Source organism: Patiria miniata, unplaced genomic scaffold (assembly GCF_015706575.1).
Source record: "Patiria miniata isolate m_02_andy unplaced genomic scaffold, ASM1570657v1 HiC_scaffold_17, whole genome shotgun sequence".
NCBI classification, from domain to species: domain Eukaryota; kingdom Metazoa; phylum Echinodermata; class Asteroidea; order Valvatida; family Asterinidae; genus Patiria; species Patiria miniata.
Window position 1 is genome coordinate 13,843,458 of NW_024037055.1, and position 17,496 is coordinate 13,860,953.

At 39.6% G+C, this 17,496-nt stretch overlaps 2 protein-coding genes across 2 annotated transcripts; one reads left to right on the top strand and one right to left on the bottom strand.

Annotated features, from left to right (window-relative positions):
- Positions 1-675: 675 nt before the first annotated feature.
- LOC119724049 lies at positions 676-7,564 on the bottom strand. The gene is made up of 9 exons (XM_038194971.1): positions 7,174-7,564; positions 6,458-6,756; positions 5,829-5,922; positions 5,254-5,495; positions 4,687-4,829; positions 2,605-4,361; positions 2,131-2,284; positions 1,431-1,618; positions 676-891 (listed from the first exon to the last, which is right to left on the bottom strand). The coding sequence occupies exons 2-9, from the start codon at positions 6,688-6,690 to the stop codon at positions 676-678; spliced, it is 3,027 nt and encodes a 1,008-aa protein (XP_038050899.1). The 5' UTR covers positions 6,691-6,756; positions 7,174-7,564.
- Positions 7,565-11,431: 3,867 nt separating this feature from the next.
- Positions 11,432-17,161, top strand: LOC119723901 (histidine-rich glycoprotein-like). The gene is made up of 4 exons (XM_038194804.1): positions 11,432-11,503; positions 14,371-15,182; positions 15,925-16,023; positions 17,087-17,161. The coding sequence occupies exons 1-3, from the start codon at positions 11,500-11,502 to the stop codon at positions 15,928-15,930; spliced, it is 822 nt and encodes a 273-aa protein (XP_038050732.1). The 5' UTR covers positions 11,432-11,499; the 3' UTR covers positions 15,931-16,023; positions 17,087-17,161.
- The last annotated feature ends 335 nt before the right edge of the window (positions 17,162-17,496 follow it).

Here is a 17,496-nt window from a genome sequence, read left to right on the forward strand (position 1 = left end):
AGGCCTTTGAATTGAAAGTGAGGTAAAATCTTAATTTTTGTAACTTGCGAAGAGAAATGAAAGCAAGTTAACTCCTAATTAATTCCAGTCTGCTTCAATGAATAATTTTAAATTTGTAATTAAAAATTCCCTAATGTTAAAAGACAGATGAAAAAAAAACCGGTAAGATAAGGCTGCATTGTGCCTGCATAAATAGTCTGGCGCCATCCCATTCAACAGATAACACTTAACGAAATACGTTCAAGGAACTCGACCAAAAAGGGCCAACTCGTGAATAAGGCCCATGGAGAACGGTTTGTTGTCCAAAGGAATGTATGTATCATATTATTGACTAGACTTCGGACAGTCAATCCACCAAATCTTTCTGCTTTCTGATCAACCGACAAATCTCTGAATCGTAGTCCATGATTTTAGCGGTTTCTCTCTTTTTATTGACGAGGACTCCGAACTTAAACTTAACAAGCGATTTCTGGTGGCAAAGTGTTTATTTCGACTCCAACTATCTAAAGACAATTTCAACCAAAATCAACCTTGGGAAATATTTTAATTACTTAAAAATATACAGGCTTCACAAGATGTACAGATATGCAAGCATTTCCGACACAAGTGAAATCATACCCTTTTAATATTTAGGCAAGGATCATTGCAAGTTTTCAACTTAAAAGAATTTAAAATTTACTTGTTTTCGGGGTATTTTTCTTTTAGATTTGGACCTGACTGCGTACCTGGTGTTTGCTTACCTGATGCCTGTTGTCTGCTTGGTCCCGCCATCTCGTCATCCGCTGCGTCCATTCTGTCTGGAGACCGTTTTCTGGACGGAGGGGCCGGTCCCGACCCGGACTTCAAGTCCATGCTCAAATCTCCTAAGTCGACCGTTCCCGCGTCCGCTGCCTGTAATAAGAAGGTATTAAGCGATTCGTAGTTTCCTTATATCTGTGTTTGAGTGTAATTGATATCGGCAGGTAATAAACGACAGACATAATTTTCAAAATAACAACGCATGATATATCGTAAACCAGTGAACATCGATTCCACAATTTCGATTCAAAATTCTCAAAGAGCCACAGAAATTAGACTCTGCGTGTTTTGATTGGTTTTAGCCTCTCCGAAAAGCTTCTGGAGCAGGCCCTCTTTATTATTATTGTCACTCAGCCTGGGAGCCCTTTTCATATATGGCCAACGACACAATTTCAAGTGGCTTATTTTTTCTTAGGAGCTTCACGTTTCAAAAAGGTCTCAGTTTTAATGTGCAGTTTTAATGGCCAACTGTCCTTGCCACTGTGAATGGCGAGGGCTGATGTTACTTATAGCCATTGTCAAGCGGCGCTTTAAGTTTTAACAACAGAACTTTTTCGAAATCGTTTTGCTCACTACCACCGTCATCACAGCCAACGTCTCATGTCATTGTCCATGCCACAAAATGTACCTACTTTGAAAATCCTCCAGCATTTATCCAACGCTTTGTCCATGTGCAGCTTCCTTAGTACATTCTGCAGATCTTCCTTCAGGTCGTCGTACTCGATGCTGTGGTTCGACGGTCCGAGTTGGACCTCCATCTCGAAGGCCCTGTTGTAGTATTCCAGGGCTAGTTTGTAGTTCTCTTGAGATTGGGTTTTGTCTAGGTTGTGTGAGACGAAGATAGTTAGTTTGAACAGAGAGTGCTCGTATGCAGTACATAGTCCGTTTGTACACAAATTCAGCCCGAGAAATTTGTAGCAAGTGCTGCAACAAATGCTCAACAAGTGCTCAAACAAGAGGCGTTGATTAACTAGGAGGATGCTGACAAACTATTATAATCATACAGATTAATAGATTTGTTGACTTACATGAAATGACTTTATTTCATCTTTGTCTGAATCAAGCAACCTTTCGATGACTTGAAGTTAGTACACGTCCACTTACCTTACATGCTGTATTTTGATTGACATGCATGCCAAAAACAACCTAACGTTTCAAATGGTTTTGTTTGGCGTCGCAACAGATTTTCGACACTAAGAAAACGTGTGTCCTCATGATCGACCTTTCGCCTAAGCGGTAAAGCACGAGCCCTTTCAAACGGGTAGCGGTAAACCTAACTACCCATTTCAAACCAAGATCGGTTTCATTGCTCCGATTAAAAATTCAAGTTACCTTCAGGTTTCTTTGATTTCTTGTTTTCGTCCCCTAAACTGTCGTACAGGGATCCAATGAAGAAAAGGTTGCGAGCCGTGGTAGGATGCACGCCTATGATCTCCTCTCTGATATTGCCGGCATCTGTTGCCAACGGTAGAGCTTTCTCGTATTCCTTTTTCAAATGGTGGCGAAAATGTACACGTGTTCGTTTAGATTTTGTTTTAAACTACATGCAAATGATAAAAAGAAGGGTAGATCTCGGCTGCTTAAAAAGCCTTGTTTGAAATTCTTGCCGACGTTGAAATTGATACACTTCTACATGTATATTTAGCTTTGTACGCTGGCATTATATTTGATAGCGGCAAAAACTCCCTGATCCGTTTTCTAATATTGTTATAATGCCTAGAACATCAAACATTTACGTACACGTTCTAATTAAATTGAGAAATAATATTGTGAAATAGGCCTACTGTCTTGTAACTGATCACCCACCTCCATTTCACAGTAGCTCATGGCCATGTTCTTGAGGATGAACGCAGTGTTTGGGGAGTTGGACAGTTTCAAGGCTCTCGCCAGATCGTTTGCCTCATGGTATTTCTTGATGGCAAGGTTAAAGTACTCGTGAGCCTTCTTCTTGTTGCTACATTTGAATTTCTTTCCCATCTGATGAAAAGTGGAGCCGATGTTAAGCAAGTACATGGGTGCGTCGAAGTGCTTCTCCGGTTTGCCGTTGGTAATTTTAACCAGCATCTCCCAGGCTTTCAAATGGTACTCGTGGGCTTCTGTCGCGCCGATACAGAGGCAGTCATCATCTGCCTTGTTGAAGTAAGCATGACCCAGCCCATTCAGGCAGCGAGCCGTGAGCGAGTGATTCCCAAGGAGACGCTCTTGAATTGTCAAGGCTTGCTCAAGGACAGCAATACCGTCTTTGTACTTGCGTCGGGCCACCATGATGCGGCCCTTCACGTATAGCAGCTGAGCTTCAGCTGTCTCTAGGTCATTTGTTCGGCCGATGGTGGGGTCGCTGGCTCGAGCTTTCAACACTTTCAGCGGTTCTTCGACCGCTTTCCAGGCTTCATCGTATTTTGCTCTCACGTAGAGCTCATCGGCCATCCATCCTTGCAAGTAAGCCCAGGCTTCTCGCTCCCCGCTGCTCAACATTCTGATACTCATATTTTCGTAATATTCCAACCTTTTAGTGGGATCAAGAAAAGTCTCGAAAATGTTGAACAATCCATCCCTCATGTCCGGAAGTGGAACGTCAGAGGCGGTGTTCTCCTGTTCGGCATTAACCTGACAACCAAACTTGTGGCCCATCCCCAGCTCCAAATAGTGCAAGATGTTGGTCTTGTTGGATTCAAATCTGGCCTGAGTGCTGGCGAAATCCCTGTGACCCAACCGTGTTAAGTCTTTAAGAAGGTCGGCTATGTAGGCTAAGAATCGACGGAGCGCGTCTTCATATGCTTCCTTGTATATCCCACTGTATCCTATTCTGCTCAGGCAAACTGACCGCACCAGTGGATGCATGAAGTAGTAAGGCTCGTCATATTCATCCCGTTCTAGAAAACTCAATCTTTTCAATTTTTCCAAGTTTTTGCTAATTGCGTCTGGTGGTTCCTTTCCTAAGATCTTAGCTCCTTGACTCAGACTGAAGGAACTTTGGAAGACCGACAATTTCAGCAAAGATTCCTGCAGAGGTAGAGGGAGCTGGTTGTAGATGGCGCCTAGCGAGTTAAGTACCAGTGGCTGATCTTCGAAATCCTTCCTCTTGTCTTGAACGGCTTGACTAACTCCTAAGGAACCGGAATCCAACACTCGCTGAGCGCCTTCTGGACACTTCATGAGCTCAACTAGACTTCTAGGGCTGAACCCTCTCCTCAGGTGGCTTGCCACGGCGTGCAGGGCCTTGGGGTTATTATCACACCGATTGGCGATTTCAGCCAGAGATTTTTCGTCCTTTAACGCCTCTGCTCCGACCGAGACCGTCCCAGAAAACCCCTTAGCATGATTAATTATCTTCTTAAGAAGCTCCAAGGATTCGCGGACCTGCAGTGACTCCAGTTTGACCTCCATGAAATTTGGAAGTTTCCTAAGACCCATGAAATCAACAGGATAACGAGAAGTTAAGAGGAACTTCACATGCTTGTTGGATATCGATAAGAGGTCGGTAAAGGTCTTAACAAAGCGATTTTTACTACGTGATGACGGATCAAGGATGTCATCAGCATTGTCCAACAGTAGTACTGTATCTAGAGCGAGACAACAAAAACATGAAACATTGAACAAATAAAAAGAGAAAGCCAAGTACAAGGTTTACAGTCGAACCCTGATAAGAAGAGCACTGTTAATACAACATCTTGCTTATAACAGGGAAAATGTTAGGCCCAAGTCTTTGTCTTTGTTTTTTTTCCCTTAGTTTTCCATTACTGATAATACAAGGTACCTGTTATAACAATGTAGTATGTAAAGTCCCAAGGACCTTGTTTTTTAGGTTAAAGACTTTATACAAGTGTTCAATTGCAAAGCAGGCTTGTTGTTCTTGCTGTGCTTGCTCCAGTGTCTAAGTAGGCCTACCATGGATGCAGTCCATGATCCACTTGTTGACCATTGTCATCTTGAACTCTTTCGGGTCGATCTGCTTGCCAGTCGCGGTTTTTAAAATCCAAAGCCCAACTTCTTCCATTTTGGTCGCCTTATGGAGATTGACTGGGTGAACTCTATGAATCATGAAAACATGAAATCAACTGAGAAATTTCAGTTTCATCTGGCTGGGTAAGTTGCCGTCCTTCTTTGGGACAGGAAACGGCTTTTACATAGGTAATTGTATCGAAGACCTCGCAACAAACTTAAACAAGTTTGATGGCGCAAGGAAATGATACACATTGTGCTTTCAACAACAACAATATTGGCGAGTTTGCCGTTTCGTAAGTTATCAGATAAAAACAATATTTTATCTAAATATGACTCACAAGTCCATTCACTTTTAATTGCCTTCCCTCCCCCGTCTCAGCTTTACATACTACAACCACACCATTGGTACATATGAAGTTTCAGAGGGCAAAGTGCCGGAGAAGGTTTAGCGCACTGGGCGGCACTTTTATCCGCCCCGTCTCCCGCACGCCGAGCTACCCATAAACTGACCTGGTACCGCACCGTGCCTGCTCTTTGTAGATCTTGCAGCTTAGACTTGCCAGTTTAGTCTTGCCAGAGCCTGCCAGCCCGTACACAAGCACGCAGCGGCATTTGTTGTGTCCTCGGTCGGCGAAGACTTTAAGGATCCTGCTGACGAATGTGGTCCGTCCAACAAAAAGGGGATCCTGCTTCCGAAGTAAGATCTCCACTTTCTGCAGGTATTTTCCCCTCATTTCCTCGTACTCTTTAACCTAGGGCAATCAAGAAAAGGTAGTAAAAAATTATATCTCTTTTCCTCCAACGAATTTTGAGAAATAAACGGCGCTCAGTTTTGAAATACCGTTGACTAAGTCGAGAATTAAACGAAAAGTGACTGTAGGTTTAGTAAAAAGGGGCATTTTTTTATTCTCGGGGAAAAATACATCATACACGCAGCCTCGCTTTGTCTTTACAGAATCAACTTTTGATATTTCAGTTTATCGATTTCAACATGAAATCTCCATATAAAATATTAATGTTGAAGTTTTTAAATGGGTTAAATTACTTGCAATGCAAACTGGAAATGGGTTTCCTAACTTTCTTACAAAATCAATCCCTGCCGAGCAATCCGATATTTCCAACAGTTTCTTCAAAAACACCGTCTTATACTCTCCTATTAAATTGTGCTTCTCAAGGACCCTGAAACAGAAATCAAAACGATTGAGTACCTCAAACAAATTAGCACAATCGCAATGAAGGAAATGTAAATATTAGGTTTTGCCCTCCATTGGCATAATTTTATAAGCACAGTAAAATCAGGGCTGTCAATGGTGCCAACGATAAAATTGAAAGAGCCAGCTTGCTCAGAAATACATTTAAGTGACAGGCAACACAATTGAGACGTCTTGGGACAAAATACAATAACTTCCCGAAGTTCCCGTCGCAAGGTTCCATGATACTGGCAAGATTTTTTTTTTACAAAGAATTGAATGATGTGGAGTTTATTTTGAAAGACTATACCATGCCTTTCTCTATCACCAACAATGTTCCACAGTTTCCCAAAGTCCATTCAGTTTTAAAACCCAACAGATGTTCTGCATTAGAACCATTAATAGTCAAATCTCAGCCGTGAGTTTGTGCACGTGGTTCTGAAAAGAACCGGTTTGATGACTCAACGTTTCTGGCAGCATGCTCTGCGTCTTCAGGCAATATAATGGATTCAACTGAAACCCACCTCAACAGTTCCACCGCGTCATCGGTCTCAAGTTCCTCGGCGGGTACCCCTTGATGGCTACACAAGAGACGGATTTGTTGGCGTTCGTGCTTCATCAGCTCCTTGGCTAGTTTGCTGAGGAGCTCGGAGAATGGATTGATAGTCCGCTGGTCCGTGATGTCCAGTGGCTGCTCGCCCACGGCCGCTGCACCTGTCATCTGGACTGTGGTTGCATCTGATGATGAGCCGGCCATCACATTGCTGTCTCGTGAAACCCCAGTGAGCTTGGTATGTCTTTATGGGTTGTAAATGCGGGGATTCTGGGGAAGATAGCCAAAGATCCAAATCAAAAGTGTCATAAAGTTATGAGTAATTTCTGCTATAACCTACTGATGTGTGATGATATCGTGTTTATAGGACTGTTTCAATTATGACCTTCAACCATACCGTTAGCTATAGGGTGGTACGTTGTTGTTCGTGTGCGTCTGGTACCCAGGAGCTAGAGTCATCAATGCATCGAACAGTGCCAACTGAAACTGTCGCCCACGGTCTGTGGTTATCGTCAGTCGACAGAGCACCAAAGATTGAGACCCATCTGTTCACAAAGGCCTTTTTAATTGGCGACTGTTTTAGCGGTGCAGTCAGGTATGGGTATTACTGTCTTGACACAGGCCTTGGGTGACCCGTGCTCTGACGCCTGAGTTCATGCGTGGCCAGGCGTAGTAGTGATTACTAACCAGTTTCAGTAGTGCCCGACTACTTGGATGAGATCGATTGTGCAGGGAATCGGAAACACTCTGTCGGTGCTTCTCGGGCACCAAAAGGGCGTTCATGACCAGTCGACAAGTCGCACCAGATGGATGTACTTGGAGCGGAACTTGCTTGAGGTCAAGAGAGTGGGGGATTATCTGTGGCCATCAGCTCAAAGTCCATCTGCGTCGGTGTTTTCAAGGCATTGATATGAGATTGGGAAAGTGCATCCGCTATACGACATACGTTGTGCCCTTGATATGTATGTCGGATGTAAACCGAGACACATAGTCAAGAGGGTGCACTTCTCTGGATAGATTGCCGGTCTGGTTTGGGGTTGATAGCGTACACCAATGGACTGCGATCAGTGTGAATGCAGAAGTCTGTAAATGACCGAAAATGCATAAATGTTTATTCTAAACCCATGCAGGCCTACATGCATTGCGAAAACCTGTCTAAATGCACAATGTATCTGTTGACAAAATTTCATTTAAATGTAATGCTTTGTTATAAGTCTGCTGTAAAGGTTTTTTTCACATTAATTGGGAATTCTATATTTTCATTTTCATTTTCAAGAACATTTATTTCCATCTTTTCACAACATTTCATTATAATACAAAATAATGAAAAATTATACTGATGGAGGCATGCTAAAAAAAGCCGAAGCTTATATCATATAACATGCCTGTACACATACATAACAACTCACACGATACGCGAACGTTTAGAATAAAAAAAGAAGCACAAACAAACAATTAGAAAAAAGGACAAACAAATGTGACAAACATTACAAAAGTGCAATAATAATAACGGAAGCGTATAGAACAATAGAGGAGCAGCGGCAGAGATGACAAGATAAACTAGAGTTTGAGGACAAACACACGGTGTTGGGCTAGAGGTTTTGCTTTTTGCGTTGTTGATTATTGTTGTTGGTTGTTGATGTTGATGTTGATTGTTGATTGTTGATGTTGATCGTTGATTATAGTTGATGGTAGTTGTTCATATTGATGTTGATTGTTTTTTGTTGATAAATGATTGTTGATATTGATTAACAATTATTGATGTCGATTGTTGTTTGTTGATAATTGATTGTTGATATTGATTAACAATTATTGATGTAGATTGTTGATGATTGTTGATGTTGATTGTTGATTGTTGATGTTGATGTTTTTTGTTAATGATTGTTGTTAATTGTTGATGGTGATTGTTGATGTTGATTACTGATGTTGGTTATTGATGTTGAATGTCAGATTGTTGATGTTAATTGTTGATGTTGATTGTTGATGTTGATTGTTGATGTTGATTGTTGATTGTTAATGTTGATGTTAATGTTGATGTTGATTGTTGATGTTGATTGTTGATGTAGGTGTTGCTGTTGATGTTAATTGTTGATGTTGATTGTTGATGTTGATTGTTGATTTTTGATGTTGATTGTTGATGATAATGTTGATTGTTGATTGTTGATTGTTGATGTTAATGTTGATTTTTGATGTTTATTGTTGATGTTGCTGTTCATTGTTGATGTTGATTGTTATGTTGATGTTGAGGGTTGAGGGTTGAAAAATAGCGCGTGGAGTAATTGTACAAAGGATAGTTAAAAAGAGTCAGGTGAGGATCTACACGCGCGTATGCTGCTGTACTGTAAATTTATCAAGTACAATTGTTACAAAAACCCATTAAATAGCTCATATCTCTAAAAGTAAAGGTTGCACACCATTGGCGCAATACAAAATATTGCTCGCCATACCCTCTTTACCCCAATGTGCAAGTTTTTAGAAAAAAGCGCCGAATTAAAAAAAGCGCCCAGTTGGGCGCTTTTGCGAGCCCAATTTTTGAGCATCATATGACGGGAAGTTCCCTTTTACGCAATCGCAGCGCACTGTTTTTCGGGATTTTCCCTTTGTACGCAATTATCCCCATTTGCTGTACACACAATGCACGTGGCATTAAATGAGCGTTTCAATGCGTAGGCGTGTTCAACTTCAAACTTCAAGGGGGCTGCAGGGCATCTTCTGGGAAATTTATTGTAACGAAACCATAGGCAGTTTTAGACCTATTATTGAAGTGCCATTTAAAGCACAGAACTGGATTATATCCCTGACGGTTGATTTTTTAGCAATTTTCAAAGGAAAAGAGGTCTTTCCATTGTAACTTCCGGTCTGATGACGTAATCATTTTATTTTCGCGCACAGGTCTTGTCTGCATTAAGGTCATTATGTATATAAATTTTGAAGCGATTACCGCAAATTTCGCCACAGACATCAACTGAAAATGCGTTTTGGACATTTTTTAACCTGCCGCTAGAGGGCGCTCGAACACTTGATGGCGTCACCGATCATTTTTTTGGAGAGATCAACCCACCCACAGGCTAACATCGTTAAAAGCAAGTTCATATCTTTTTCCACTTTTGAATTATTAGGCACTTCCGGTTTCGACCGGAAGGAAGGGTCATGTGATTTTACGCGCACAAGATAAATTGAAGAACATGTATTATCATGTCGATTCCCTGAAAATTCAAGTTCCGGCCTCTCACGGTTGATTTTATATTGAATTTCAAAGATTAAATTGATTATTTTTTGAAGTGACGTCACGTGACCCATGATGACGTCATAATGACGTAATTGCAAAAAAGCACATCTTCAGTGGATTGTGCATTCATGTATTGACAATTAAAGTTCATATTACTTTTCATGTTGACAAACAGTTCCGGAGAAGAAATGTGTCTTGAAGAATAAAAAAAAAAATAAAAACTAGAGTTTGAGGGAACAAACACACGGTGTTGGGCTAGCCTGGGGTTTGGCTTTTTCGCATTGTTGATTGTTGGTTGTTGTTGTTGTTGTTGATGTCCATTGTTGATGGTTGATGTTGATGTTGATTGTTGATTGAAATTGACGGTGGTTGTTCATGTCGATTGTTGATTGTTGATAATTGATTGGTGTTGTTGATTAACGATTATCGATGTTGATTGTTGATGATTGTTGATGTTGATTGCTATAATATTGATTATTGATGTTGGTTATTGATGTTCATTGTTGATGATGCTTGTTGATGTGAATTGTTGATTGTTGATTGTTGGTGTTGTGATTTTGATTGTTTATTGTTGATGTTTGATTGTTGATTGTTGATGTTGATGTTGTTGTAGATTGTTGCTTGTTGACAGTTGATTGTTGATGTTGATGTTGATGTTGATTTTTGCTGATGATTGTTAATGTTAATTGTTGATTGATGATTGTAAATGTTGCTTGTTGATTTTTGATTAGTTGATGGTGATCGTTGATGTTGATTGTTGATGTTGATGTTGATGTTGATGTTGATGTTGATGTTGATGTTGATATTGATGTTGTTGTCTGTTGCATTTTTTGTTTGTTTACTAGCACCAGGGTTGTGTATTTATTTTGTAGTTTATTGCCGTCTGCATGGGACCGCTGTGAGTTCTCCTGTTTTTCATATTTAAATCACTGTGATTTAAATACCTTATGTTGATATTTTAATACCATTTGGTGTTAAGAAATTTGGTCTTGAAATGTTATATTGCGGGTTCCATTTTGTTTAGAATTGTAATGTTTTGATGGTCGGATAATTTTGTTACTTTTGTATATAACGCGCGTTGAGCGTTTAGCTTGGTAGGCGGATGTTGGCGCTATATATACCCTTTATTATACGTAACTATGAACACACTTTTTAAAGACATTTTGCAAGACATAATGATTTGATCATAATGTGAATGTCTAAGTAGCAACTAGGGTCAGGAAGTAAATTGCAGTGATATGAGTTCTGTACATCCCTCGCAGATAGCTAGTTGGGCTGAATCATGGGCTAAATCTCAAAATGTTGAAAATGTGATTAGCGCCCTCTTTGTAAAATAATCACATGTAGTGAGCGGCATGCAATTTTTTTTTCTCCCAAACGACATCCGCATAGGCCTATGGGTGTAGATTTAAAAAAAAAAAAACATAAGAAAATATAAAATTGGGTGAAAAAAATGATTTTGGAATGTTATGAAATTTGGAATTTAGTTGCTTAAAAAAAAAAAAAATCCTCCGAAGCCTCAGGTTAGAAAACAACACTTAAGGTGTATTACCAAGATTCGAACCCGCAACCTCGCGGTGCAAAATCACGATTGCGTATCGATTGAGCTACCGCACTCCACATATAAATATGTGGAAAATAAGAATCATTATACCTGCGTTCGGAGCGGCGTGCGTACACGTACTGTGCGCGCGCATATCTGACCTGTCTGGTGTCGGCCGCATGGGGAGCTTTGTGATGACGGCGACGGAGCGGAGATCGGACTATGTACATTTAGTGCAAGCATGGGTACGTATATGCATACTCAACCATGTCAACGAAGAAAACTCGTTAAAATTCGTTGGTTTGATGGATGAGTTTTACATTGAACGTCATTTAATTTCATTTTAAAATAGTTCAACTTACCAATATGATTAGTTTGTAAGAGTTGGCTGGCACATTTAGGACTACTTTAGAACTTAAATCACAAGGGAACGTGTTTTGGATAGCACGAGTACATAATCATGATATTGATATTGCATGTTGGCCTAGGCCCTATCAATCATGCCTAGTATTGCATGTATTGTAATTTGTTTGATGTCACTAATTACAAGTATCCGGTTTGTTAGTGTGACGTCACCTCCAGCACTTTCTGCACGATTGGAACCGGAAGTTAACGCAGCTCGAGTGTTTGTAGCCAATGGGCGCTAGTAATCAGTGGTGCGCGCGCGTGTATGACGTTTTTACTAACGAACCGGATGGGCGATCGGGTGTATCTAGCCATGGGACCTTGTTCCAAGGGAACAAAATCACCTTTGAAATTATTGAACCGATTGCAAAAATGTTACAACCTGACGCCACTTCTGCAATTGTGTACAAAGTCTTACTTTTTGAGAGTTAAGAAAATTTTAGAAGGCCTAGGCCTATTTTTTCCTACAAATTCATGTCTATCAATATCATTTTTGCAACGAATGACCTTCATTGATATGTTATACGAAGAAAAAAGTGGTGTCAGATTGCAACATTTATTCCGACCAATCAAAGTCGTCGGCAACTTTAGGAATAAACTGGTACTACTAGTGGTAGGCCTATGTCAATGTGTCATGATAGATAAGATAGAGCAGGGTGACGTTTTGTTTTTTTGAGGGAATTTTGGGGGTAGAATGACGATGATAGCGCAGCGACAACCCGCAATCAAAAAATAAAGATGGCGATCACCATGTGATATACTGTATGAGCATGCAAGGCGTGCTGAATTGGAAGGAACTAACTGGCAGCAAACTGCGCAGGAAAATTGTGATTTCTACCCCAAGGACTGTTCAAAATTACAAAAAGGGTGTCATTAGAATTGAGAGAAGGCTGCTCTTGATTGGAAAGGTCATTTTTTGAGCAATAAAAATAAATTATATTGTCATGTACATGTATTGTTCAGCATGTTCAATCATAAGGCCTGTGCTGGGCACCATCAAACTAGTCTAAAAGACTAATTAAAATTGAATTGTAATCTTTTAATTATATAGATACTTAAAGATTGATCAGTTGATTTGATTGTGTAGCCTACCATTTGTTCTGTTTGATGAATTGATTTAGGTTGAATTAGACCTGTCCTTATCAAGATTTGATTTGTTTCCAACTAAACGGGCCAAATTGTAATGTGTGTAACCAAAATTCTCCTTTGGTTATCTTTTATACCTAAGTTACTTTTTTGTTGGCTTTATTGTGGTTAGAGTCAATATGTTTCGGGTCGTGCAACTCCGTGCAGTTAAAATCTTATCAAAATTATGGGGGTAGTTTCTGGTTACCCTGCCCTATTTTAACAGACTGTACCCTTATTGGGTTTTTTTTGGGGGGGGAGGGGAGGAAAACAAAGCAAAAGCCATTACATTGTAAGTACTACCTTTTACCCTTGACTACATGCAAGGATCCATTATGATAAACAAATTTAAAAAATTGCCCAAATAGAAAATTTGCCTAACTACATGTACTTAGCCTATTTTCAATAATCATGTTATCAGAAGCAGAATATTTTTTTAGAGGGGGGGGGGGCGGCCGGTAATGGTATAGCAGTTCTATTTTAATCAGATCCCATACTCGCATTAGAATGAAAAGACATTTTGTGCTTTCGGAATTAATAGTGAAATATTTTGCAGGAAAAGTTGCCTAATGTGTTTGGAATGTTCTGAATAGTTTTGTATCACTATCAGGTAGTGTAATTTAGAAAGAATTTTGGTAGTTCATGGCACTTTTCTCTTCATGTACATGTATAATCTCAATAAAGGTTAGTCATTGCAGAAATGTTTAAAAGACATGAATCTGTGACTGAGAAGCATTTCCAATTCCAATTTTGTTATGAAGTACCTTCTTAAAAATATAACTGAGTCTTGATAGAGTAAGTACACAACTGCCGATGTGTGTGAATAGCATATGTACATTCCTTCTGTTATTTTGGAAGAAGATGGCAGGGTTTGGATTTATTAACGGAGTTTTTGAGAAAAAAAAAGGTCTCCAGAAGTACATGTACATGATTATGCATGTGTCGTTGTCTTGTATTGCAGAAGGAACTGAAATCATTGTGTAATTCTCTGTACTGATGATGTCACACTTCGTTTACATGTGTGCTTCTTATGGGAGCATGGACAGTGGTTGCATAGCTGCATCAGGAAAAGCGCACGTCAACAAAGTGTGACATGATCAGTACGGAGGCTTATTGTATAGCTGAAGTTAAAGGAACTGATTTGATAATGAAATAAAGAGTTGTAGTTTGAGTTTGTTTTACAAAATGATTCTTATTTTTTACTGTGGGGGCTGGGGGTGGGAAGCATTGCATACTCTCCCTCAAGATGTTGTCTGATGGTAAATCTTGTAATTGGCCATTCATATTTGATTATGTTGTTTCAATGAGATGTATGAAGTATTGTCAATGAGAGAAGTAAACATTTTGGCCAAGGGATGTTTAAAAAATTGATATTTAGTGAGAAATGTATGTTTGATTGATAAAATACCTGGCAAATTAGAAGAAAAGTTTTGAAGGCTCTGCACAATTAAAAAAAAACCTGTTAGAATGTCAAAGAAAAGCTGTCTGCAGCTGTTTTGGGGTTCGATGGGATGTTGCAAAAAAATAGTGTTGTTTTTCTGTATTTGTGACTTTCCCCCCCTTTTTTTATATGTGTTCACAGATGGCATCTTCAGAAGTCTCTTCCCCATGGATCGAAAGGAACTAAATCCTGGTGAAAACCAGGTGCCTGGCAGGAGCCTTGTACTTGTGAACCATAACAATAACCATAACGATAACAATAACCATAACTATGAGCCTGAGAACCATGAGCATGAGAACCATGAGCATGAGAACCATGAACATGAGAACCATGGACATGAGAACCATGGACATGAGAAACATGAACTTGAGAACCATGAACTTGAGAACCATGATCTTGAGAACCATGAACTTGAGAACCATGGACTTAAGAACCTTGAACTTGAGAACCATGGACTTGAGAACCATGAACTTGAGAACCATGAACTTGAGAACCATGAACCTGAGAAGCATGAACCTCAGAACCATGACTTTGAGAACTATGAACTTGAGAACCATGAACTTGAGAACCATGAACATGAGAACCATGAACCTGAGAAGCATGAACCTCAGAACCATGACTTTGAGAACTATGAACTTGAGAACCATGAACTTGAGAACCATGAACTTGAGAACAAATGCTTGGATGAGTCAGGTTCTGGGATGAGGCAGGTTTTGAGAACAAACCAAGAACAAAACTTGAGAACAAACAATGAACAAAACTTGAGAGAAAATCAACTTGAGGAAAATAGATGCGACAAAACATTGAGCATAAAAGCAAAGCAGAGAAAATGCTGTGATGAAACTGAGGTGATGAAATGTTATTATTTACAGATTGTGAAACCTAAGAAGATACTCTTGAAGAAAGCACAGAAAGAACATGACAGAAAGATGCGACAGGATAGACGGGAAAGAGTGAGTATTCTGAGAGAGGGCAGGAAGAAGCGATTAGCAAGAGTCAGTAATGTGAAAGGTTTGCTATGGCTTAAGCAGTACAGTTGGACAAAGCACTGTGGTAGTGGTCGTCTCTTGGATTATGTAGAAGAGATTTGGGAAGGAAATGGTAGAAAGAGGCCATCAAGACAGCACAAGAGAAAAGTGAGGAAACAAGCGTTGAAGCAGACTCATAACATCAGGAAAGGAGGGAAGGTAGTAGAGTGTCGCAAGAGCAAAGAGGATAGAAGGTTGCATGAGAAATGGCAAAAAAATATCTGGTGTCGTACACAAAGAAGTTTGAGTACAGTTTTGAAGAACATCAACGGCTTGCAGGACAAGAGAAATAAAAATGCAGAGATCATGGTGCCTGTACACAAGAAGGTGGGATGTAAAAGACAAGTGTTGGAAAATCATTCGATGAGACAAAGCAATGAAAATGAAACGAGAAACAGACAGTCTGAAAGAGGGAGAGCAAACATGGTAGAAATGAAATGTGATGCCACTGATAATTGGGAGTGTTGGATGTGTGATAAAGTGATCAACAGATTTCAACCTAAAGCACAGTGTAGCTGTGGATTGTGGTATCATGTTGATTGCATGGGATTTACAAATATTACTACAAATGATGTCTTGGCAAACAAATCAGTTATATGGGTATGCTACAAATGCCATGGAAGTAACTACTGTAAATCTTTACATGATTATCTTGACATTCCTGTAGATTTAACCATGTATGAGCAAACATTGATGGATGGCTTGGGAGAAGACGTGATGAAACAGTCTGCTGAGGAGAATTCTGACAAACAAGAGAGTACTGAAGGTAACACAGTCGGGATTCATGATTGTACACGTGTTGACAAAGTTGCAAAAGAAATGATGGAATGTAGACGAAGAACTAAGAGAAAATACTTAAGTCTAAATACAAGGAAGCAAAAGGAAAGTGGACTTGAAAATCATGAAGAATATAGCACTATAAAACTCTCATTGATTAAGCAATCTGGAGGTTATTCATTAAGAGAAAGAAAGAAAAAATCAGATGTAGCAGCTAAGGTAAATGAGAGACAGTCAAAAATCGGGAGAACAGTGAGTGAAACTAAGAGTACAAAGCAAAGAGACAGTCCAGTTGTTAAAGAGGTTTCATATGAACTAAGAAAGAGAAAACGAACTGCAAGTGTTGATGTTCAGTGTGATGATAACAGGTGCCCAGACATGACAGATAAAAGTGGACATTCATTACGTAGTAAGAAGAGGTCATTGGCACCAGTGGTTAAAAAGAATAAACCAGCAGTTGACAATAATTCAATAATTGATGATGATAAACAAATAAGTGGCAAAAGTACGGCTTGCTCAAAGAAAATTTTCGAACAATGCTCCCAAAATGAAATGCAATCAAAAGTATGCAGTGGAACAAAGACTTCAGTCCATGTCATTATTCAGGGAAACTTTCATCAAGGTAATCGGAAATTTGGTGTTAATATGGGAAAGCAGTGTGTTGCAAATAGCTTGTGCTCAATGATGTATAGTCATGTGAAGGAATTGAGACACTGGACATGTCATGATATGGATTTAGTGCTGAATACTGGCAATGAGTTGTATGGTCATTTATCACATAGTTCAACAATGCACAATGATTACTTGTTGATCAATGAATTGCCTAATGAATTGGATGTATTTAATCAACATTTCACAATGAATTATCACGAGTCTGTGTGTGGTACTTTTGGAGATGAATGCAGTTTATCTGAATTTAATATGATGCCGATGAACCGTGCACTTGAGCAGACACTGCAGAGATACAATGGCTGTTTCATATGTTTTAAAGGAAATACATTTGCCGTTGTTGCTCAAAATGGAATGTACTATATTTTTGATTCCCACTCCAGAGATCATAATGGTTTGCAAGCAAGTGAAGGAAGCAGTTTGATGAAAAGTGCAGCAACATGGGAAGATGTTTACAGGTATTGTACAGATTTGGGTCAATCTATGAATGTAACTAATGATGAACAATTTGAAATCACTGGTGCGAGTGTGTTGAAACATCAAGGTGCTGGTATGTGTTCACATGAAGAGACTGATTGTGATAAAGACAGGTTGACATGTGGCATTGATAATGAGACTAGTCATGAGTCGAACAAAGGTAATGTGACGGCAGAGATGTCAAAACAAGTAGGGGAAAAGGAAAAGTATGTAAATAATTCAGAAAGACTTCTCAGAGGGAGCTACAACACTAATGGTACAAATGATGACAATGACATTGAAATGAATGTCATATCTGAACCAAGTGAATTTCATT

Excerpts from the sequence above, each read along its gene's own strand:
- LOC119724049 (XM_038194971.1), bottom strand. The coding sequence starts at position 6,690 with ATGGCCGGCTCATCATCAGATGCAACCACAGTCCAGATGACAGGTGCA. Across the intron at positions 5,496-5,828 it reads GCTCGGCAGGGATTGATTTT|GTTAAAGAGTACGAGGAAAT; the intron begins GTAAGAAAGTTA and ends TGATTGCCCTAG. Across the intron at positions 892-1,430 it reads AATGCTGGAGGATTTTCAAA|GCAGCGGACGCGGGAACGGT; the intron begins GTAGGTACATTT and ends TTCTTATTACAG.